Source organism: Schistocerca gregaria, chromosome X (genome assembly GCF_023897955.1).
Source record: "Schistocerca gregaria isolate iqSchGreg1 chromosome X, iqSchGreg1.2, whole genome shotgun sequence".
In the NCBI taxonomy this organism is placed as follows: domain Eukaryota; kingdom Metazoa; phylum Arthropoda; class Insecta; order Orthoptera; family Acrididae; genus Schistocerca; species Schistocerca gregaria.
The window spans coordinates 724,330,418-724,354,851 of NC_064931.1; the positions used below are offsets into that span (position 1 = coordinate 724,330,418).

The 24,434-nt window shown below is 37.4% G+C and overlaps 1 protein-coding gene across 2 annotated transcripts in view; it reads left to right on the top strand.

The window, feature by feature from the left end:
• LOC126297739 (E3 ubiquitin-protein ligase HERC2) overlaps positions 1–24,434 on the top strand; it is a 752,343-nt gene that overhangs the window by 470,424 nt on the left and 257,485 nt on the right. For both annotated transcript variants that reach the window (XM_049988889.1, XM_049988890.1), the window contains 5 exons: positions 6,540–6,782; positions 16,507–16,662; positions 16,775–17,000; positions 18,233–18,463; positions 24,067–24,212. In XM_049988889.1, coding sequence (XP_049844846.1) covers positions 6,540–6,782; positions 16,507–16,662; positions 16,775–17,000; positions 18,233–18,463; positions 24,067–24,212 — 1,002 coding nt within the window. The remainder of the gene's footprint in view (positions 1–6,539; positions 6,783–16,506; positions 16,663–16,774; positions 17,001–18,232; positions 18,464–24,066; positions 24,213–24,434) is intronic.

A 24,434-nucleotide genomic window follows, 5' to 3' on the forward strand; every position in this document is an offset into this window, starting at 1 on the left:
GTTGCAGTTCAAAATGTTCTGAAATACAAGAAAGTTAGGAAACAAACAATGTGGTGCACAAGCATGACATGCGTTCAAGAATCTGCAGCAAATACACTATCTTTGTTTCTGTAGTGTTGCCATCAGCAAGGAACCAAGCCTAAAAAAATAGACAAATTAAAGACCAGCATGATGAGCACCAGCATTTTTGTATACTGTAGCGTTGCAGGGGTTCTAGAGGCAGAAACCGAAGAATGAGAGATACATCATCATTTACTTAACTCTAGAGTCCAGTAGTCACTGATAGAGAAAGAGGTACCACACTCACAGGCTGATGCCACAAGACTGAAGCATTGATGGTAGCATGCCATGACCTCTTATTCACTTCAATTCTGGCACTGCCTGTGCCAGCTGAGGAGGGCATGTCCATTGTGGGGTCATCAGTTAGCAGCCATGTTTGATTTGTGGCTGTTTCTGGCACAGCTTTCGTAACATCTGATGCCAACCAGTGAATGATGAGGGGACACTCCATCTTGGTGTCTGTTGCAAATGACACCACACCTAATCCATGTATCTCCCTTCCAGCTGCTAGTCACCCACACCCAATCCTCCCCTCTGCCTCCCACCTCCCTCCCCCTCTAACACACCACACCTGACACTACCCCACCACAACCTCGTTCACCTGATGAAATGCAGCACTGACACTGTTCATCCATCTGGCACCATATAGGGGGGTAGGTTTGTGTATTCTTCTTTGTGTGTGTGTGTGTGTGTGTGTGTGTGTGTGTGTGTGTGTGTGTGTGTGTGTGTGTGTGTGTGTGTGCGCGTGCGTGCCAATGTGCGTGCACGCCTTGGGGGGGGGGGGGGGGGGGGCATGTATTTTACTCTAGCATGAAAAATGATTACTCCGAAAGCTAGGAAGTTTTATTTTTGATGTGTATGCTTGTTGTGGTATTTCTTAGGTCTTCAACTTTCAAACTGTTAACTCCTTCCTCACCTATCAAAGTGGATTTAAAGAAAAGGAAAACATAAATTCAAGAGAGTTAGTTGATAACTTACTTACATATTCTTGTGTTCCACGGGTCATAATTGTGGAATGAGTCAGTTTTCAATTATAATACCTCCATCAATTTTGTGACACTCTAAGGCCGCATGATGGCTGGTGTAAGTAATTTCTCTTTCTGGTAATATACCAATGAATGTCTTCATTGTTTTTGAACTGTGGTGATTGTTGACAACACGCTTCATAAGGGAGACTGTCAGGCTGCTGTCAGTAGTCCCAACTATTTAAAGAGATATCTAAAAGAGTTTCTAGAGTGAACAACATGTGTTACCCTTTTTACATGCTTCTGTACAAGAAAAAACTTTCTCCTTTTATGGAGAATTGTGTTAAAATATGATGCCATAAGATGTTAACGAATGTATGTCACCAAGGTTCTTTTGAGTATGCTGCAGAAGTTTCACTGGGTAGCCTGTATACATCCTCTACACAGTCCCAAGTTCTCCCCATGTGGTTTCCAAATTTATGGTGAACTGAAGAAAGATATTTGTGACTGTCAGTGTTGCTTTGGTCAAAGAGGTGCATGACTGAGTATAATCATGGTTCCATAAGCAACCACAAACATTTTTCCATGGAGGCAATGACCTTCATATCTCACAATGGGATAAATATATTAACATTTATGGTGATTACTTTTGAAGTAATAAACTGTGTATTTACTTTTCTTCCGCCTGTTTTGTTTTCATTTGACTACCCCATATATATATACATACGTGTAATCTGAAACTGGCACTCATAAAGTCATCTACAGAATTGAAGCAGTGTTTTTATAACACCACTTTTGGCATGAAATATGTAGACTACAAAAGATTATCTGGCAACTTGTTTCACCTAAGTACTCTCCTGTGCATAATCCTGGTATGCCCTTTCTTGTCAGTCGTGTGAATCTTATTGTGTCATGTTTTTGTACATTACATGTCTAGTTCCATAGGGTCAGACTGAAGAACAAGTACGCATGGTCATTGTGTGGGTCAGTATGTGAAATGACAGCAGAAAAGTTAATAGTACATCAAATCAAGCTTACATGAGTCTTTTGTAGACAAAAAGCTGCTGAGTATATATTAGTATAATCAATAATATAATGCAGGAATCAGCTTCATTTTTTCTCTCCAGGACCCCCTCCCCCTCGATAGAATAGGAGTAGTTTGGAAGTTTATGGAAAAATGGATTCAGCAGAATACTGTCTGCCTTTCTGACTAGGAGTCAAGGAGGTGTGATTTCTACCTAAGTTACTGAGTCTTAGAAGACCAATGTTAGAATTCCTAAACTCCTGCTCCTTTTTAGGCATAAATACACTTTCTGAATGGGGAGAGTTATCCCAGAGTATAGAGTATAATGCTGTATATCACTTATAGCAGATATTGTTCTAATGGTAAATCCAGTTACAAATCATATGCCAGTTCTGTGTGATAGGAGTAGCACTTTTAGGAACTGCAGAAACTGAGTCTTTCTATGATTTAGTATCAATTTATTTTCTGTTAGCTATGAGCTTAATCTTGAACTGCACTCATTCATACATTGACTTTGTTGCACATCCTTCACTACCAAGCTAGTCTTATCACCAGACACATATATTTGACAATCACCTGTCACATTAGAAGGCATGAAACAGTAGTAGTTTCATCACTGAACTTTGAGGTAACGCCCCCCTGCCCACCACTACCCCCCCCCCCCCCCCCCACAACACACAACACACAACACACACACTTAACCATGCCCCATGAAAAAATGAAAAATCGGCAGAAATGTTTTCGATAATTGTGCCACTATTCCCCTGCACTGTGGTTGGAAAGAATACAGTCTGCATCAGATGATATAAATTTAGGAGATCTTCCAACATTGCACAATGAATTGTAAAGTACCACATAAACTACTTTGTGGAACTTTCTAAAAAGTGAAACAAGAACTCTCTCAAGCTTGAAGAAAATGTCCTTAAATCAGAGTTGGGTAGCTATAGATAATTATAACGAAAAGTTTAGTTTGACTAAATTCAGCTGCTTCGGTCCAACATGTTCACTGCAGTGCTTTCATATGTCATTACATTCAAATGGAATACTGTTTTTCATGTACATGGCCACACACTCACTCCACAAAGAATTCCTTGAAAAATAGCCAGCTAATCTGTGTGTCAGTATAGGAAGCCTCTGGATTGCCACATTATTTAAGTGTTGGTGTCGTATACCAGTTATGTCAAGAGTTTTCATTTACAAACAGTTCACAAACTTTATCTCTAATACTTCTTAAATTTTGCTGAAATATGCTAATTTCTCCATTACTTAAATACGTGAACTTTTTTTAATGTGGTGCCTTTGTTAGAGAGACTTTCTTAAGGATCGATAACTATCATCTAACTTCAGCATTAAAAATGTGGAGCTCTAACACCAATTATTACAGGAATTTTCCCATGAGTGAGTGACACCACCACCACCTCTCACTAACATCTTTGCAGTGGAAACCATGCCTAGTGAAACCTGAGCTATCGACAGACTCAACTAGCATCACAGCAATGTGAGCCATATCCCTCCATCAGCTGTGCCTTCTCAAGTCTTATGTTAATATGCCTATCAGCTGTATCAAGATGAGGGTGACCATAACTCTGAAACAGCTGCATGAGGTGCACATTTTTGCCACCAATTTTTCTTTTTCAGGTCACCACCTATATCAAATTCCCTGTTCCTGTCAAGAGTATTTCCAAATTTCCAACTTCACCCACAATCACTATCTGGTCCTCTTTTGTACATAACTTTCCTATGTCATGCCATGAGTTACCAGAGCTAACCCTGCACTAGGATTCGCAATGCTTGTGACCTGGTACTCACTTCCCAGCATTTCTTGCAGCTGTTAACCTAAACATCTGCCACCAAAACTACATAACAACGGAACCTTATCTTTCTGTTTTAATTTACAACTGACTAAGGCTTCTTAATTGTTGATGTCTGCTGCATGTATCTCACACCTACAGCAACAAGAAACTCCTCTCCTCTAAACTCTGAGAGTTGGTCAAATCTATTGGTAATATACAAAGTAAAACTCTCTGGATGTATTCTTGTAGTGGCATTCTTACCAACTACCATTTCCCATTCCCCAGCCCATCTCCCTCCTCATCCCATCTAGTTGCCCTCTTGCATTTTCTAACAGCACCTGAAGGGCACAGATCTTACAGTTCTGCTCCTCTGTTGAATAATTTTTGCTACAGATCCTGCAATTCTGGGAGAGGGTACTCACTAAAACATCCCACTGGCTTTCTCCCTGCATCCCCCCCCCCCCCACCCCACCCCAAGTGTAAGTACTTTGCACAAATCACACACCTTAACTCACTACTCACACATCTACTACAAAACGCACACTTGTCACTCATGACAAAAATTTTACAACTGTCAACAAAACTAAATATCAATGTTACCTAAATTTGCTACTACAGTAAAACCATTTTATAATGTAACTAAAATGATTTCAAATTTTACTCTTAAGAAAGATTATAACTACTCCTATTAACACTGCTACTCCACCACTAATAATACTACCACAAATATTTCACACAATTACTTGTCTAAAGCAAATGTGTCCATTGGTACACTCAGCAAAAATTGAACCAAACACAGTGAGTGAACTTTTCCCTTAAGTTTTTTCCACAGTTATGTCACAAGAAACAAAAAGCTATACCAGACTACAGCTACTAAAATTAATAACTGATAACAGTGCACAAACAAATTTATCGGTACTTAGCTTTGTGATCCACCCCAATCTCTAACCAGAAATGTAAACACACTTCGATGCAAGACATAAACACACTCACAGATAACAGACTGTTTGAAGCAATAACAGCACAAGAGAGTCAAACATGATTATAAATACACTAATAAATTACTTTTTGAGCAAATTGTATCACAAGCAATTGTTTTAAAAAATAGTTGAAGCATAAAACTATTTAAAAAGTGAGTGAGTGATACAAATAGCAGTATGCCACCCATGATTTCACACATTTTTTTTGCAAATAAGTGAAGATTGTTGTTTACAAAACTAGTAGTTTGAAACAGGATGGGCACTGAGCTCACAGAACAAATTTTTCATACCAGAGTGGAAAGATACATTCTATGTTGTTGTAATAACTCTTATTTGCATGATAGACATACTGTGAAGTAATCATTAAGCTAATCATCAAAGTTTTTTGACTATTCATACTCATGTGGTAGATCTCGGTCCACATTAGTTGCTGTGAGGTGATACCAACAATTACTGTAGTGACTGAGTAGTTTTTAGACTTTTGCATTTATGAATGTGGTGCCTCCTGAAGTCAACGACTGGCATGCCTTAAAACATCAGACAAAAATTATCCAAACTGTTGTTCCTCCAGACTAGTTGTACACTGTATAACCATTTGGCTCTAATTGAGAAGCAGAATGGCATTCTTAATTGAGGATGGTTATCAGTCAATATAATCCACCATTTGGCCAATGAACTCTTATCAAAATCTTTTGGTCTAGCTGAGCAGTGTCATTCTGCAATATGTGTCAGATAATACTGTGAAGATTCAAGGGCAGTACATCTGCAGATAACCTCTTGGGGTTTACAGTTATAAGACAGATACACAGTTGATAATCAAAGAGAATAAGAGTGGGTTATGCTGTAAATTATGCAGCTCTGATATCTATGCAACATCTACCACAGAAGGGCGGTAACCAAAATGAAAAGCTTTATGAAAAATAAGACATACCGATGGATTCTGTCATGAACAATGAAACTACTGTAAAAAGATATCCAAAACATTATTTCACTATTTTCTTAATGTTAAATTGTCGTTAAACACAATTCCAAGTTTTCAAGCTTGCTAAAAATGGTGAAGCAGAGAAAGAATAACAGAAATTACGGTAATGAACAAAAGTGAGGGGTTCTCATTTGCCTTAGGTTGTTTTGTACTCCATAAACTCTGGACATTGTGTAATTCATGTTGTATGCTAAAGATATTGTTCAATTCTTTATAACCTGCAATGCTGGTGGCTATAGTAACATAGAAAGTTTATTATACATAAGCTGACTTTTCAGAGCATTGTTTTGCCTACAGGTTCTTATGAGCTTAGTTCTACAGTTAAGATTGTCTCTTCAGTTCAGTTACTTATGATTATATTTCTAATAAACCAGTGATTAATTCATAATTTTTGGAAGATCTCCGAATTCGTGAATAACAATTACTTTTCTGCTATTGTTTCATACCAGCCATTACAAAATGTAAATTTCTCTGATCATCTTTGAAAAATGTCTGTCAGGTGTAATTAATGAAAAATCAAATAAAAAATATTTTATTGTGCCACACTAATTGGGATACATATAAATCTTTGGCATTATTTTAGCTCTTCTCAAGGAGACATACCAAGAATATAAATGTGACAAATTAAAATTGGAGTACTAATTGTAATAATATTGTGGAAGTGTGACATCTTATTTCTCTGTGATAATGTTTGCATTTATAAAAATAATATCTAACCTGTAGTATCTGTTTTAGGTGTCAGCCCTCCTTGGACATCATATTGTGCAGGTTGCCTGTGGAAGCAGAGACGCACAAACATTGGCTTTATCTGATGAAGGCCTTGTTTTTTCTTGGGGTGATGGAGATTTTGGAAAGCTTGGACGAGGTGGAAGTGAGGGATGTAATGTACCACGGAATATAGAGCGTTTAAATAATATGGGTGTAATACAAATTGAATGTGGTGCTCAATTTTCCTTGGCATTATCAAAGTATGGCCAGGTAATAAAGATACAGACTTTAGTTCTTCTTCTTCTTCTTATTATTATTATTATTATTATTATTATTATTATTATTATTATCATTACTATTACTATTATTACTATTAAATGAATAGATGAAAATTCACATCTACTACTATCCACACAATTTTTCTTTTCCTCTGCGTTGCTAACACTCAATTAGAAGAACTCAAAAAACTTTGGAAAATACCAGCAACTGCCAGTCATAACTGACAAGCATTCTCAGGGCAGGTGGCCATACTGTGATTGTTGAACCATTGTAATGATCAGTTACCTTGTCCAACATGTTCATCATCTTAGACAATGATATTTAGAATTATTCTTTTTTGTTTAATTAAATAACGACTTTAAATGTCACAATTGAGCTTGTCCCTTAAACCATTCATAGGTGTTCACAGGTGTTCATCTATTAGTCACACTGAATATAAAGACATTCAACAGGTATCTTGCTCGATGCAACAACAATATAATTGTGATGTTGAATAACAACTCATCACACACACACACACACACACACACACACACCAATGTATAAAACTTACACAGCAGGAGTCATGTTGTAAACTGGAACATGCTGGCAGAACAAAAGCTATAAAGGGGAGGGTAAGTAGAAGGGAGTTGACAGATTGGGCTAAACAGCAGCTGAGTACAAATCAAATCCTAAAAACTGTTTTCAAATCAAACAGTAGTATATTAATGTACATAGCTAGATAAATATTCAAGAATAACAATGATATTAAGAAAGTACATATTCCGTGATATATTAATGAATGTCCACCAGACGACATTCAGTGCAAATAAGTGAAGAAGTGTAAAGCACAGTAAGGCAACAAATGGCTGACCAGCAGAAGTAACTCTGCACAAACGTATCATGTTTGCTCGATGCAAGGGAGATTTACCAAGCACTATGGCATGGTCTGCTCTTTACAGATTAAGCAGATACTGAATATTAAACAGTCAGGTTCATTTACATGTAAATGTATTATAGAAATTTTAAAAACCATCTAGAAACTCATTTTTCAGATTTATCTGTTCATCCAGAAGCTATAATTCAAAGTTTCAGTTTGTTTTAAGATGTCCGTAAGGGTACATTTTTCATTTATTTATCAGTTGCTGCATTGCTTTGCTCCTATAGTGATGTCATTGCACGAACCATTCGCAACCGGATTCACTTTGGGGCTGGCCAGGGTGGCCGAGCGGTTCTAGGCGCTACAGTCTGGAACCGCGTGACCGCTACGGTCGCAGGTTCGAATCCTGCCTCGGGCATGGATGTGTGTGATGTCCTCAGGTTGGTTTAGTAGTTCTAAGTTCTAGGGGACTGATGACCTCAGAAGTTTAAGTCCCATAGTGCTCAGAGCCATTTGAACCATTTCATTTTTGGCCCAACCTTCCTTTTAATAACCTTGATTGTATCGAAAAACAGAATTGATTATGCTGTAATGTACCACTGTTAAAAATCACATATATGTATTTATAACTTATTTTGAAAAGGAAAATGCCTTACTAAGAAGTAGTAGTGGCCTATCTGTAGGTTTTGTAGATATTTCACAAACTGAAGCGCACAGATTAGTGCTAAAAGTGCAACTGCTAGCAACAGAAAGATCTTTACCTTTATTTTCAATGAGCTTTCAATTTCCAACTGTTTTTTAATTCTTTTCCTACTTCGATTTCACTGCCAGCAAACCTAATGTTTTCTGCCTGACTTTCTAGATTGTGGAGACTAACCTTCATTGTTACAGATGGAGATGCTATAATGTCCTCATTTGGTTACATAACGTTTTGCTGCCAAGTGAAGAAATCTGATATGCTTGGCTATGTTTCCATGTGACTACATTCACTTTCAATAACACAAAGAATTAACTTAAAAAAAAAAAGACCACAATGATAGCAAGTATGCTTTTATTGTGTACTCTTAGTGCAAACTGTGAAACACATGCACAGACACAAAACAGAAAGTGGGGAAGAACTGTTTGTTCGATAAATATATCAACTATTTCATCCGCTTGGTGATCAGCATGTACAGATTGATGGATAGGTCGATATTAACTTCGTTTTCCTAAAATCCACTTCGATTTTATTTTATTTTATTTTACATCTTTAGTATGGGACAATACAATTTTTTAAACAAACTAACAGAGTGGTTAGCCACATGTATAAAACTTATTTTAATTTTATAAAGTAAAGTTTGACTTTGGGCTTTGGTTCTGTAATTTGTCTGTCCGTTTTGATTGGACCAAGATAGTTTTTGGTGCCACTGGACTTGCTGGTATTTCATTTTGCCAGTATTCGCCCTTGCCTGCTAAAAGGTTGCTGATCACTAGTTTAGGTATTGGTAATGGATGAAGCATACCACTGCCAGGATTTTTTCTTTTGTACTGCTGCTGCCATTGCATTTTTAGCTTTGTATTCAGGAACCACATGTGACTGAAATGTCCAGTTCTGACATACACTTTTATAATTTCTAGTGCTTAATCAGTATATTTGATTTGAACAGCCGCACAAATCGTTTTCACTATGTTTGTTTCTGTCAAAGTACTAGCCAAAGACTTAAATTCAATAAAAATAACTTCAGTTTGATATACTTTATGTAATCAGTTGTATGTCATATGTTTAACAACTAGTTGTGACACAGGCCATGCAGTGTACAGTGACTTGTGGAGTATGTACAGGGTGTTTCAAAAATGACCGGTATATTTGATACGGCAATACAAACTAAACGAGCAGCGATAGGAATACACCGTTTGTTGCAATATGCTTGGGACAACAGTACATTTTCAGGCGGACAAACTTTCGAAATTACAGTAGTTGCAATTGTCAACAACAGATGGCGCTGCGGTCTGGGAAACTCTATAGTACTATATTTTCCACATATCCACCATGCGTAGCAATAATATGGCGTAGTCTCTGAATGAAATTACCTGAAACCCTTGACAATGTGTCTGGCGGAATGGCTTCACATGCAGATGAGATGTACTGCTTCAGCTGTTCAATTGTTTCTGGATTCTGGCGGTACACCTGGTCTTTCAAGTGTCCCCACAGAAAGAAGTCACAGGGGTTCATGTCTGGCGAATAGGGAGGCCAATCCATGCCGCCTCCTGTATGTTTCGGATAGCCCAAAGCAATCACCCGATCATCGAAATATTCATTCAGGAAATTAAAGACGTCGGCCGTGCGATGTGGCCGGGCACCATCTTGCATAAACCACGAGGTGTTCGCAGTGTCGTCTAAGGCAGTTTGTACCGCCACAAATTCACGAAGAATGTCCAGATAGCGTGATGCAGTAATCGTTTCGGATCTGAAAAATGGGCCAATGATTCCTTTGGAAGAAATGGCGGCCCAGACCAGTACTTTTTGAGGATGCAGGGATGATGGGACTGCAACATGGGGCTTTTCGGTTCCCCATATGTGCCAGTTCTGTTTATTGACGAAGCCGTCCAGGTAAAAATAAGCTTCGTCAGTAAACCAAATGCTGCCCACATGCATATCGCCGTCATCAATCCTGTGCACTATATCGTTAGCGAATGTCTCTCGTGTAGCAATAGTAGCGGCGCTGAGGGGTTGCCGCATTTGAATTTTGTATGGATAGATGTGTAACCTCTGGCGCATGAGACGATACGTGGACGTTGGCGTCATTTGGACCGCAGCTGCAACATGGCGAACGGAAACCCGAGGCCGCTGTTGGATCACCTGTTGCACTAGCTGCGCGTTCTTCTCTGTGGTTGCCGTACGCGGTCGCCCTACCTTTCCAGCATGTTCATCCGTCACGTTCCCAGTCCGTTGAAATTTTTCAAACACATCCTTTATTGTATCGCTTTTCGGTCCTTTAGTTACATTAAACCTCCATTGAAAACTTTGTCTTGTTGCAACAACACTGTGTTCTAGGCGGTGGAATTCCAACACCAGAAAAATCCTCTGTTCTAAGGAATAAACCATGTTGTCCACAGCACACTTGCACGTTGTGAACAGCACACGCTTACAGCAGAAAGACGATGTACAGAATGGCGCACCCACAGACTGCGTTGTCTTCTATATCTTTCACATCACTTGCAGCGCCATCTGTTGTTGAAAATTGTAACTACTGTAATTTCGAAAGATTGTCCGCCTGAAAATGTACTGTTGTCCCAAGCATATTACAACAAACGGTGTATTTCTATTGCTGCTCGTTTAGTTTTTATTGCCATTTCAATTATACCGGTCATTTTTGAAACACCCTGTATGTAGATGTAGATGCAGACTGTAAGCTCACCTTGAGATAGGATTTCAGTCCAACCGAAATGTTCTGTATCTGCAACAGGAGGACTTAAAATATTACTAGATGATGATCCCACTGTATCATCATAGTTCTTTGTGTGAAACACGATGTAGTCGGCCAGGTAGCAGAATCATCCTGGTACACATTGCTCAGGCCCCTCTTTGACAGCAGAGTCTTCAAGTGCAGTTTGAAAAGGGAAGTTAATATCCTGGAGCTCTCTTTCATCATCTATCATTTACAGTGCTTCACTGATGTTGGACAAAATTGCTCTGATCGTGTTTGATTTAAAAAATTTGACACTGTCATCTGCTTACACTGCAGTTTCATTTGAAACCAAGAGTAGCAGTCGTAATCAATGTTTCACTTCTGTTGGAGAAGGATTCAAGTAGAAGTGCCCAGTTCCTCTTATTTGTGAGAAAAATTTTTCCATTGTGTTTTGGTTCAGTTAAGCAGTTAGAATAAGTCTTATCTACAGTAGTTGAAGATCTGAGAACAGTCTGAATAATGAGCAAACATTTGTCTTTATGCCTTTCTGGAATGGGGCAAATGATTTGTACATCATACACATTTTTTTTCACTCTTACGTGCTTACCTTAAAATTCTTTCTTCAACATCCTTGTGCATCATGTAACAAAATGATAATGTATTCTTGTCATTGCATCTACAGGCATCCAGGTTGTCAAATGTGTTGTTCGCAAGTTGAAAAACATTAACTGCTTTCTCTTCTCCAGACATCAGGTACTTTAAGACTCAATAAAAACTTTGGTGTTCTCTGTCACTGTCAGTGAGGTGAACTTGTGACAGATTAGGACACAACTACATTGCACTCGTATCTAATGTGAGTAGTTTTTATATGATAGATTAATTAACAATTTTCCCATCTGGAAGTCTTATTCCATCATCTAGAAACTTGTTCCTCATTAATTTAAATATATGTGGAACATCTAACAAGATCCTGATTCATTGATCCTCATATTGCAGATTGGGAAAGCGGTAATTTGTGTTTAATTGATCAACTCTTCTCTGACTGAAAATTAAACTCAACTTGTTTATTCCATACTGAAAACATATGACGTACCATAACAAACAACACATTAGTGTGTGCTTCTACAGTATGTTCATCAACACAGTCATAAATAACACTGCTGTCTGCATTGATTTCACTGAATGAAAGCATCTGTACATGTTTAGCTTTTGACAGTACGGATGACTGGACATTCATTAGTTATAAGACATCTGTAAGCACAACAGGAAAGCATCTGAAAGAGCTTGATTTCCATCTTTTCATTGTTGGTAGCCCTGGAAGTGGGATTTCTTAAAAACAAATAACATTTCTAAGCTACAGCATGGAATGGAACTTCTTTGCGAATGTCTTCTCTTTGCCACTTTGCTCATTTCTTTCCACTCAACAATCAGTTTATCTACACTCTTGAAAACAGTTTGCCTATTATTTTAGCCACCTTCTCCTGCACTTGCTTCTTGTGATATTTTGTGATTGTTTCAATTTGAGTTTCAGGCACATATCATTACATTCCAGGTTTGCACACACAGCTGTCTGTATGTTTTTCATATACTCTTATTCTTCCAAGCATTTGCTAAGTTCACTGATCTCTTTACTGTCAGTGTGGTACTAATTTGTAACTGTTCTATTTTTCATTATTTGGGAGACACATTTGCCAGGTGCTCAAGTGCACTTTTGATTGTCTTCCATGCCTGCAACTTGTCTGCCTTATTTGGAAAAACTGTATCACATGCTGTTGAATTACCACTGACATTGGGAACATTCCTGGTATATTTACACTCAGCAGTTGCCACAAATAATTAATTGAAATCCAGAATTATTAGACATTATTCTCAATAAGTAACTGAAGAAGCAAGCCAGATCCCCACTGTATCCAATGAACAGCATATATGACTGAAAAGGAAATGATGCAGTTTCCCTTTTATGGGTAAAATTACTAATAGCATAAGCAACGTTTTACAAATAAAGGGTTTCCCTGTGTTTTTCTATGTTCCACAGACGTTAGGTAGATGTTGCTTCGATTCAGAACACAAAAAACCCATCATAAAGAAAAATGAGGTTTATAAGATCATCTGCAAAGAGTGTCAGTCCTGCTTTATTGGACAGTCTGGGAGGCCAGTCCGTACTAAGCTCAGAGAAAACCATAAAACTGGAGAACAAAAATGCCAGTTTTATCCTTTGCCAAGTATTCCTTCAACCAAAACCCACACATTTTTGATAGATTTTGAAGTCCTACAAATAGAGCGAAAGGTTTCAAAGCTCACCAAATTATAAATATTAGAAATGAGAAAAAGATGTGTGTATCCCCACATTTGCTATTGAGTGAGCAGACTCAGTCAGTTGTTTGACACTTGTAGACAATGTTACAACCTGTGCATAGGAGAAGAAACCTGGATGCCTTCATTCGTAAATAGATAATGACAAATTCCTGTGTTCATAGTTCTACTCTAGTGCTGTGCATGTAGCTCTTCTCCAGTGTATATTCTTCATAGTTATTGTAAATGTTGTCCTAATGACTGTTGTAGGAAACAAATGTAACTATTTCAAAACTGTCTACAGAGCTAACCATTATTGTTTATGTCAAGAATTGATGGATTAAAAAGTTGGCATATTTATCTTTGCTTGGTTGCCATGTTTAAGCTCAGTTGTGTACTCAAAAATGAGCTTGGACCTAAAACCTAGGCCATAAAATAATAATAAAGTTTGTGGAACAAGGCTAAATAAATGTTTTGTTTAATTAATACAACATACAATGTTTCACCAAGAACCCACAGTTAAATCAATAAAAATATTTGTATGTCTTTGTATTCAGGATAACTAATTGCTGATAACAAGTATGCACTATGGACAACAAATGCTATTGGAGCTACTATTTTGTCAAACTTTATTTTTAATTTTGTATTTTTGTAATACGTGATATCTATACAGTAGGAATATTTACAGTTATTCACTTTTTCCAGTTCTCCTGTCAGTGTTCTTCCTTTCCCTGCAAAAATATTTTGAGTCCAATTAATTGTGTTATGAGACTAATTCACAAAACTTTTCAGTGAATTTTAGTAATATTATCAAGCTGACCTAAATTACTCATACAAGAACTGTATTTCCACTACTTACATTCCCATAGACACGATCACCGTCATTGAATAATCTTATCTTCTACTGATCCTATCTGATAAATGCCCTGTATATGTCGAGAACATTAGAGGTCCTGTTATGCTTTCTTGGGGTACACTCGGTTTCCACTTTCATTTCTGTTGAACATTCACCATCCAGTGTAACAGAGTACTACTGGTCAACTATTCATTGAGCTAATCACATATCAGTGTATATAGCATCTTGAATTGTAATCAGTGATGTAGTATGGTGTTGAATGCCACTTGGAAATGTAAGAATATAGAATCTAACTTTTCTCATGCATGTATTGTTTTCAAGATGTTGCACATGAATAAATTAATCAGTTTTTCATGCAAGTGATGTTTCTTGAATCCATGCTGATACTTTGAGAGAAATTGTTGTGTTCTAGGAACATCATAATGTTTGTGCTTAAATATGGTGTAGGATGCTATAACAGATAGATATCAGCAATATTGGTCTGTAATTCTGTGCATCCAATATTTCATTTTTGAAGATACTTTTGTTCTGTCGATGCAATTACAAAAATGCGTTTTTTTTCCACCACCAGATGTGTTTTTCCTTATTGAAGTAAAGTATTATCAGTGGTGGCGATTTTCACTTAACATCGTAAAATGCCATCTGCTAACACATTGTTGTTGTTTTTCTTCTTTAGCCACTGGTAGTTATGGTCTAATTTTTAGTTCCAGAGCACTGTGCATTCCTTATGTTTTTCACACCACACTTTTTTGCTCACCACTGTTTACTGTTTGCTTTTATACTTCTAAGTATACTTAGAAGTATAAAAACAAAAACAGTGTGTGAAAAAAGTATACTTAGAAGTATAAAAACACACAGTAAACAGTGATGTGCGAAAAAGTGTAGCGTGAGAAACCTAAGAAATGCATAGTGCTGCAGAACAACTAAAAATTAGACCACAACTACTGGTGTCTAAAGAAGAAAAAATCCAGTGATGTATTAGCAGATGGCATTTCCTGATGTAAGTGAGAAATCAAGTGAAAATCACCACTACTGATGATGTTTTACCTCAATAAAGGGAAACACTTGTGGTGGGGGGGGGGGGGGAGGGAGGGGGGATGCATTTTTGTAGTTGCATCAACAGAAAAAAATACCTTCAAGAATTATGAAGCAACTATGGACAACATGGCCACACAAATTAAGAATTCAATATTTTATTATTTTTGTAAATGGGAGTGACCTCCTCTCTTTTCCAGTTAGATGCTTTGTTCTGCAAGAGGTTTTCAATAAGTGTGAGCTAGAAAAGAAGCAAGTCCCACATCGTATTCATTGCAATAATTAACTGGAATTCTGCCAGTGCGTGGTGCCTCATTCACTTTGAGAAGTCCTTAATTATTTTTTAACACAAGGATACTAATATCAGTATATCTCACTTCTGAGTCTGTATGGTGGTCAAACATTAGTAAGATAATATTATCACATAAATACATTTTTATATGCAATATTTAAGATTTCTGCTTTCGATATGCTGTCTTCAGTTCCAACACCAGACAGATTGATGAGAGATTGAATGAAAGTTTTGACTATTTTATGACTTTATGTGTGACCAGAATTTCTTAGGATTTTCTGATAGTTCTTTTCTCAATAACTGACTGTGAAAATTGTTATACAGTTCATGCAAGGCAATTCATAGGGATGCACCAGTTGCTGTTAAGTCTCTTTTGTAGTGAGATTGTAGTGGTCTCCGTTTTTGCAACATTCTCGATTCCATTAAACCAATTATAGGTTTTGCCATATTTTATTACTGTATTTTGTATTTACTTATCTATACTGCAGCTTATAACATATTCTGGCATAACCAATATTGCTCTGCATTTTTCAGATCTGAAATAAATGTTCTCATTTTTTTATTTATGTAAGTTGGTAGTGACACACTATCAGTTCAGCCAAATGCAAATACACTCCTAGATTTCTTAAAGGATTTCTTAAAGACCTTTTCACCTTTGGAGACCATTGCTGCTGCAGTCGCATCATGGTCATTAATCCCTCCCTCATTGGTCACACTATTAAAAAGATTGCATGTATTTGTACTCAGGAGGTCTTAACTATTTCTATCATGTGTGGATTGCTAGACTTGTTGTTTGAAGCAGTTGTCTGATAATTATCACTCATACAAATATCTGGAACTAACAATATTTTAGGGAACTGAAGAAGTTGATTACAAAACTCCTTCTGAACATATAGTATACTGCTCAATTGTGTGACGTCTTTATGGCATTTTCTTTACAAGTATTTGATATTTATCTGTTAACCATTTTTTAATCAATTAAATTGTTACAGGTTTGGACCTGGGGTAAAGGTGATTATTATCGCTTAGGTCATGCTGTGGAACAGCATGTCAGGAAACCTACATTAGTGGAGGGCTTAAGAGGAAAAAAAATTGTGCATGTTGCTGTTGGAGCGTTGCATTGCTTGGCAGTGACTGATACCGGAGCTGTATGTTTTAACTATACTTAGATAATGGTGTTACTAAGCTTTTAAACACACATTTTCAACACAAAGTGAGACCCAGTAACATCACTGTATAAGGTATTTTGACTGGTTTTAGGTATATGCATGGGGAGACAATGATCATGGTCAGCAAGGTAATGGAACAACGGTAGTAAACAGGAAACCTGCATTAGTTCATGGTCTGGAAGACATTCGTATTAATCGTGTTGCTTGCGGTTCTTCACATTCTGTGGCTTGGACAACATTCGATACACAAGTTCCTGATCTCCATGAACCTGTTCTGTTTCTTTCATCAAGTGATCCGCTTGGAGCCTCCATGCTTGGTAAGTGTGTATCAATTATGGATTTTCAAATGATGAAATACTAACAACTTGGGTGGAGGCGAGAGATGAAAACCCTTGTCCCCTCTTCTGCATCCGTACAAAAAGCATGCATGCTGCCTCCTCCCCCTCCCCCCCTCCGCAGTCCCCCTCCCCCTCACCCCCCTGCTTCCACTTCTCACACACACAGATGTTAGAGAACTCCATTGAGTCGTAGGGAATTTTAGAAAGTTTGTTAACCAGGAAGAGATTAAATTGCGTGTTGATTGGCACTGTACTGATTATTACTGACTCTGCACATTGGATGTAGCAATATTCACACTTTATTGTCACTTCATGTTTTATTGTAGTCACCAAGACCTGGTTGGTTTAAGCAACTGGTATAAGAAATAAATGTTAATTCAATTCACACACATGGATGGCAGGTATCCAAATGAACAATAAGTTGAGATGAAATGAATTTATTGCTAAGTCTCCCAAGAAGGTAATGTTCTCTGCCCTAAGAGCTACTGCTTACTGTATTATCTCAAAAGTGATAATGTTGTCACACTCTGGGAATTTCCATTCCAAATCATCATATAAAGTTCTAGTCTAGAGACATACTATGAGAATAGATGAAGTTATCATATTACAAATCCGAGATGAGTGATTCATCTGGGGAATTAATAATCGCTCGCCATGCAGAGTCAGCGTATTTCATATTTTAGTGAGAGTTTTGTAGCATAGAATTCATTCCCTAAAGTGACAGTAGTGTTTGTAGATAGCAGTAAACACCTGCTGGCAACTCAGCAAAATTTAATATGTTTCTGTGTTAGTACATAGTCACTTAAAAGTCACTGTCATTGCTTTTAAGACTCGAATAACTATTAAAATTCTCCCTCCTCTTTAGAACAGTTGTGTGTTGTATGCAATGAAGAAAAATATATATTAACACGTTCATGAATAAGTTATAAGATGGTTACAGTCTGAATGTGATCCAGCTCCTTATCAGTAACGAAATTCTCCATTCGTTATTTGACATTTCCCTGTATGTGATTCTTGACTTCCAAAACAGGCAGTTTGTTATAACATAGCCTTCTAAATGCATATTACTGTTCAGTTAATTGTTATCAGGAGTTCCACAAAAACCTTAGTGATTTTAGAAATACTGTCTTATTTCTAGGGTACTACTGACAATTTTTAATTAATGTGTTTTATTATTATTATTATTATTATTATTGTCATTGTTATTATAGGTCTCTTTGAAAGTACCACTGAAGATAAAACTCAGTCAACACAGTCTCCTAATGGTCAGTCAAAAACACCACAGACATCATTGTCCAACATAATATTATCACTTGGCTCCCGCTCAGCTAAACAACAAGCTCTACAGCATGTTCTTAATGCTCTCCACATTCTTCAAGCTAGAGATGCTGTTGTTGCTGCCCTGTCAAGCCACACAAACATTTTAGGATATGGCTCACCTGGTAAGAGTAAAGCATTTTATCATCCTACATGTAATATTGTTGTCTTTTTGAAATAATAGTTATTCTGCTGAATTTTTACCAAGGCTAACTCTTAGTTATTAATAACATATGAAATATAGTTTTTGGTTTATCATATTGTGTAAGGTACAATTGAAAGTGATTGTTTATTTGATAATATGTATCAGTAATACCTGTATGTTTTGAAGTAGCCAAGTGTTCATCAGAGGAATAGTGGTTGAGATAAATGTGTGTTGCAGATAATTATATGTAACTATCTGCTAGCCTACTTCTTTCAGTGCTATCCGTGATGCAAAAGGTTTTTAGTTATGGTTTCTGGGATGAATTCCTTTAGCTTATACCATATAGAGGTTTGGGAATTGTGATCTGCTGACAATGACTGAGTTAGTAAAAGAATTGGGTAAAGATGAAACAGGTCACACATGCGCGCACACACACCCGCGCGCGCGCGCGCGCGCGCGCACACACACACACACACACACACACACACACACACACACACACACACACACACACACACACGCGCGCGCTCTGACTACGTTGTATTGGGCTTCAGCTTGACTCTGTTAAAGGATGTATCAAGGGGAGTAAGATGATGGGTAACAGGAAGAAGTGTTGGGGGAAGGTTGGGTAATGGTAGGAGGGAGAAGCAGCAAATGCATTGGAAGGGACTGTGGCACTAGTGAGATCATTGTAGCGCAGGCGGTGGAAGTTACATGTGTCATGTAATGACAAGGTGGAGTGAATTGGGAGAGGAGGATATGAGTGATGTGGAGTGGGATGGGGGGGGGGGGGGGGGCAGAATCGGCTCAGCGGAGGGGCTAGGTGTGTGTCAAGGGTTTGAAGATTTCAGAGGCAAGAGGACTGTGCAATCAAAGTATATGTTGTAAGGATAATTTCCATCTATATAGTTCTATATAGTTCAGAAGACATTGTATTGGTGAGGACTCAATAACGTGAAGCAACCATTGAAGTTGACTTTGAATCTAGTCTTCCATATCACCATATCAGGAGCATGGGGTGCTATATAATGCTGGGTAAGCTGAAAAAATGCTTTGGGGCAATGTACTGAATGAATTGGAAATGATATTCTATTGCCAACGATAGCATCATATTTATTGATACATGCACTTGACAAATTTCAATTAATGAACTAGATTTTACAATTATCTACATAACTGCACTAATACTAATTTTTATTTGCATGTAAATTCCATTCTTCTTTCTTGTCTGATGAACTCAGTGATTACATCGTCATAGAAGGTATGCCTACTTCTTAGATTGTGAAGAACCTCCGCTTCTTTGGATAGAAGTACCAAGCCAGAAAAATGCTGTTGACTCTGTGTACACCTTGGTACAATTTAATTCTTCTTGCTTCAGAAAAAGATCTTTCTACAGATGCAGTTGTGATTGGGACAGTAACAACAAGTAAACCTAGTTTATACATTTCAGACAGAGCTATATCTTTATTGTCTGCTCTTCAGTGATATCACAAGGTCATATGGGTGATCATTACTAAAGATTTCATATGCATATAACGCAGATAGTACAGTTTTCAGTCGAACGAAATGAAAACATCCTTATGAGTTTGTCTCAAATTTTCAAATGCAGATGTAGTGAAATATGTTCTCTACATTTGATACGTCTTTGGGTCCAAGAAAGAAATAAATTCAAGTTGATGCAATAATTCAAACCATTCCTCAGTTTGCACAACTATATTGTCAACAGTATCATAGGAGAGGGACCTTCTTAAAATGGAGGGATGTACATTACATCACTGCTGTTTAGCAGGAGGTTCATCTTCAGCATCAGCATGTTGTGCCCGAGTGTCACTCCACACCAAATCAGCCTGGTTTCTAAGGGTCAGTATTTCCCTTTTCGTACCTTGAATCTTTTGTGAACAATGCAGAATATCTATGTGTTTAGACTGAAGAGTATTGAAGAGTATATCTGTGAAACAAAGAATTCTGCTGAATGTCAGTAGAAAGAGTTGTTTCTGGGCAAGCCAGAAATTTAAAAAATACTCGAGCTGCAATTATCATTTTGTTGTCCTAATTTGAGCTTTCATCCAGTACGTGTTCAAATAATTCAACAAATGAGGTTCGCTGATCTTTCACAGTGTGTACCAAACAGGATGAAAAATTCCATCATGTTGGGGCATGTCTTGACATTCTTTTCACTGTAAATGCATTTAGTGCATACATTCTTTTCGAGGATTTGTGGAAAAATTACCCAAACCTGTTAGCGTCTGAAAAAATATTTGCATTCTTTTTTGCAAGAAACTGTCTGAGACAGAACTAAATTTAAGCTGTAGCTAAAACAATGAACAAATATGGCCTTTGGATATACAGAGTCTGCCAGAAAAATGTATACACTCTTTGTCAGGCTCTATCGAGGTATCGATAGTGCCATTCGATTTGAGTTAAGAGTGTGTTGTAGTATGGTCTTTGGCTCAACAGATGTTAGTACTTTCATCTCATTATTGAGAAAACAAGATGGCTGGAACATTCTTGACATTTGAGCAATGAAAATGTGTTGTGAAATGGTTTTTCAAGTTTGATAATGCTGTTGAAGTGCAACATCAGTGGAGGTGGGAATTTGAAGCAGAACTACCAACCCGCATAGCAATTAAACGCGTCATTGACAAGTTTGAATTGCATGGAACGATTTGTGATGTTCACAAAGGAAGATCAAGAAGACAGTGTACAGCGACAAGTCCTGCCTTGTCGGCTGTCGAGTTGGAAACGTTTCTTAATTCTCCACAGAAGTCTGCTACGCAATGGGCACGTGAAATAGGGTTTAGCATTACAAGTGTATAAAGAATTCTGAAAGCTGCAAAGTGGAAAGTTTGCATTCAATGATTACTACACGCGATTCATGATGACAATGCTGATCGCCGAATGTAAGTTTGTCAATGGTATCAGCAAATGGTAACTAATGATGAGCAATTTGTGATGAAGGTAGTGTGGAGTGACAAGGCACAATTTAAAATTAATGGTACCGTGAGTCAGCATAACAGTGTGTACTTGGCGCCGGAAAATCCACATGTTTACATGTGACTGAGATTTCTTGTGTTTCTGTATGGCATTGTGCAAATTGTTCAGGCTATTATATCCATTGTTCGACCATACAGTTTGTTCTTTTTCAAACAATAAACATGGCCAGCAAAAAAGTTTGTTAAGCATCGAACTCCCTCCAATTCAGTCTGTCCTGCTATATTGAGACATTTGGAAATGTCAAAAGTATTCTCGTCTTTTCTCTTTACGAGCTGCCTTCAGATTAGGCAGTTCTGGGCAAGGTCTACGAGACTGCACAATTTCCTGTTTTGCCTTAGATGAAATGCTCTTCACAACAATTGCTCTATTACACACTCCACCTTCACCGTACTGTAATTAGAGAGAATAAAGAAAAGCGTAATTAATTAATGAATTTTTTTATAATTCCTGAGACATTTTTACAGTCTTCTATATCAGTGACATATGTATGAGATTGAAGCAAAAAAATTAAACTTTTGCTGATGCTAAGATTCGAACCCTTCGAAGCAGACACACTATCCATTACACCATCCTGCACTCAAAAAAACTTGTGTATTGAAGGGGATTACAAATTTAAAAAGCTCTGTGTAAATATTAATTTGTCATATCAGTCTCGTACATTTCAGACTGTACTTGTTAATCATATCATAATCAACAAACCAACACAATGAAATGTAAAATAAATAAATGAATACCATACTTAAACTGATATTGTGTTCTGAACTACAAATGTCTTCATGCAACAATTTTAATTCAAACTTCTCTTTCACTCCATAGAAATAAATATTGTTTTCTGAACTCGGAATGTCTACAAAAAATAACTTGACTTTCACTTGAAAAAAAATTGTCATGATGCGTTAGTTAGCTAACTAGTCAGCAGAAGTCTCAGAGCTTGCTTGTGGCACATGCGCGTACCACACATGAGCTAATTGACAGGGCAGCAGAAGCCTCACAGCTTCCCCGAGTCACTCAAAATCGCGCCTGTGCGCATGCACACACACATGCCCTCCACCATGCGTATCACACAGCAGCAGCTCTTAGCTCAGCGGTAAGGGTTGCAGCTTTTCCATTGCTGAAACACAAGTTTCAGAAGAAACATTTATGTTTCCAGAACATAGAGGACTGATAATAGAAAAATTTGAGCTATTTTCACTACTGAAAAGCCATTTGGGTAAGTGGCACTTACCTAGCATTCCTGCACTGCATGCTTCTGTACCATATACATCTCTCCCTGTCTGTGACAGAGCAAAATCCCCAATGCCACAGTCCTGTCCTGTTGGCCTGCTGCCTCTCCCTTTCAGCTGGCAGCCATACATTCCACTAAATTTCCCTCGCAATTCCAGCTTTCTTTCTCTCCTCAACTATTCTAACCAATACAACCCCTCATCCTAGCCAAACTGCACTTCCAGTGCAAATGTAGTCAGTCTGATCACTGTAGCTTGCAGTTAGAGAGAGAGAGAGAGAGAGAGAGAGAGAGAGAGAGAGAGAGAGAGTGTTTTCTGTGGGCTTGTTTGAAAGCTTAACAATGTTTTCAGTCTCGTTTATGTACTTATCAATCATTCAGTGCCTCAACTATGCAGTGATTTGTTACCTTTACTTGTTCCACTATTTGTATTCAACAAAGGTATTTCCATTACCATATTTAGTCCATAATGTGCCAAAAAAATCTTTCATTGTCCATCAATATATAGTCACACTCCTGGAAAATTTGTTTATCTGGCTCTGAACTTCACTAATTATGATTTAGATGCTAGGGTTGACAATATAATAATTTAAAAAATAGGTTTAGTGTGGCTTGTAGTTGAGGTACAAATAACAAATTATGCTCCAGTGATACTGGTGTGTACATTCCATCAAAAGTGAGACAGAAGATAAAGTAGAGCAACATTTTGTGGTGATCACTAGTAATGGTTAATAAATCCCAAGAACTATCACTTAGTAGAAAATACATAAGTGCAGCTTTACCGTTTTCCCCAGTTGAAATCTCAGTTGCCTCAATTTAAATAGATGAATTAAATTCTTTTGCTCAGATCTTCTCTGTACTATCAGGAACTATATTTTTTCCTTGCTTTACATTGTCATTAGATAATGCAATAGCCTCCCTATACCCATTTTTATCTTCTGTTTTTTCCTTCACATTGCACAGTGCTCAATGTAGTTAGCACCATATAGAAAGCTTTTGTGTGATCTGTAATGGCTGTCCATATGTTTTTTTATTTCTTTGTAAAAAAAAAAAAAACTCACATATCTTAATGTTAAGTATTATGAAATCTGTACACGATCTCTACTTCATAGGTACTACTGTAATTCTACACATTTCCTTCAGAAGGTGACCATTTCATAACCTAGCGTTAATGCTATACATTTTTTTATGATTGGTTGGTAAATCTCTTCAATTAAAACTTCATGTGTTTTTGAATACTTACCATTGTTCCACTAGTTACTTTACATTACTAATTTTTTTCTTGAATTGTTGTTCAGACACCTTATAAATAATGCAAGTGCTTGTTGCATCTGTTTACATATATTAATTAGTTTTTATGTGTATAGGCAACGTTGGTGATGTGCAGACCCCAGAGACACCAGCAGAAGGAATTGTGAGCCAGGTTTCACCAAATATTCATTTTGATGATGGTGTGGAGATAGCTCAAGGTGGAGGAGAAGCGCCAGCATCTGTCACTGAAGCAGTTGGCTTTGTAAGTATTGTTTCTGTATAATCCTCTCACTCTGTTCCAAAAGCACTTTCTTACTTCATGAGCAAAAAGTACGGTATTCTTATTCTACAGGCTCATTTCTCAATACTGTGTAGGTTTTCCAATCTACATTATCAATGATTTTTCCCAGGCAACACTGGATAAAGGTGGAACCCCACTTTTACACTTTTCAAGGGACTTCAAAAAAATGGTGTAAAATGCAGC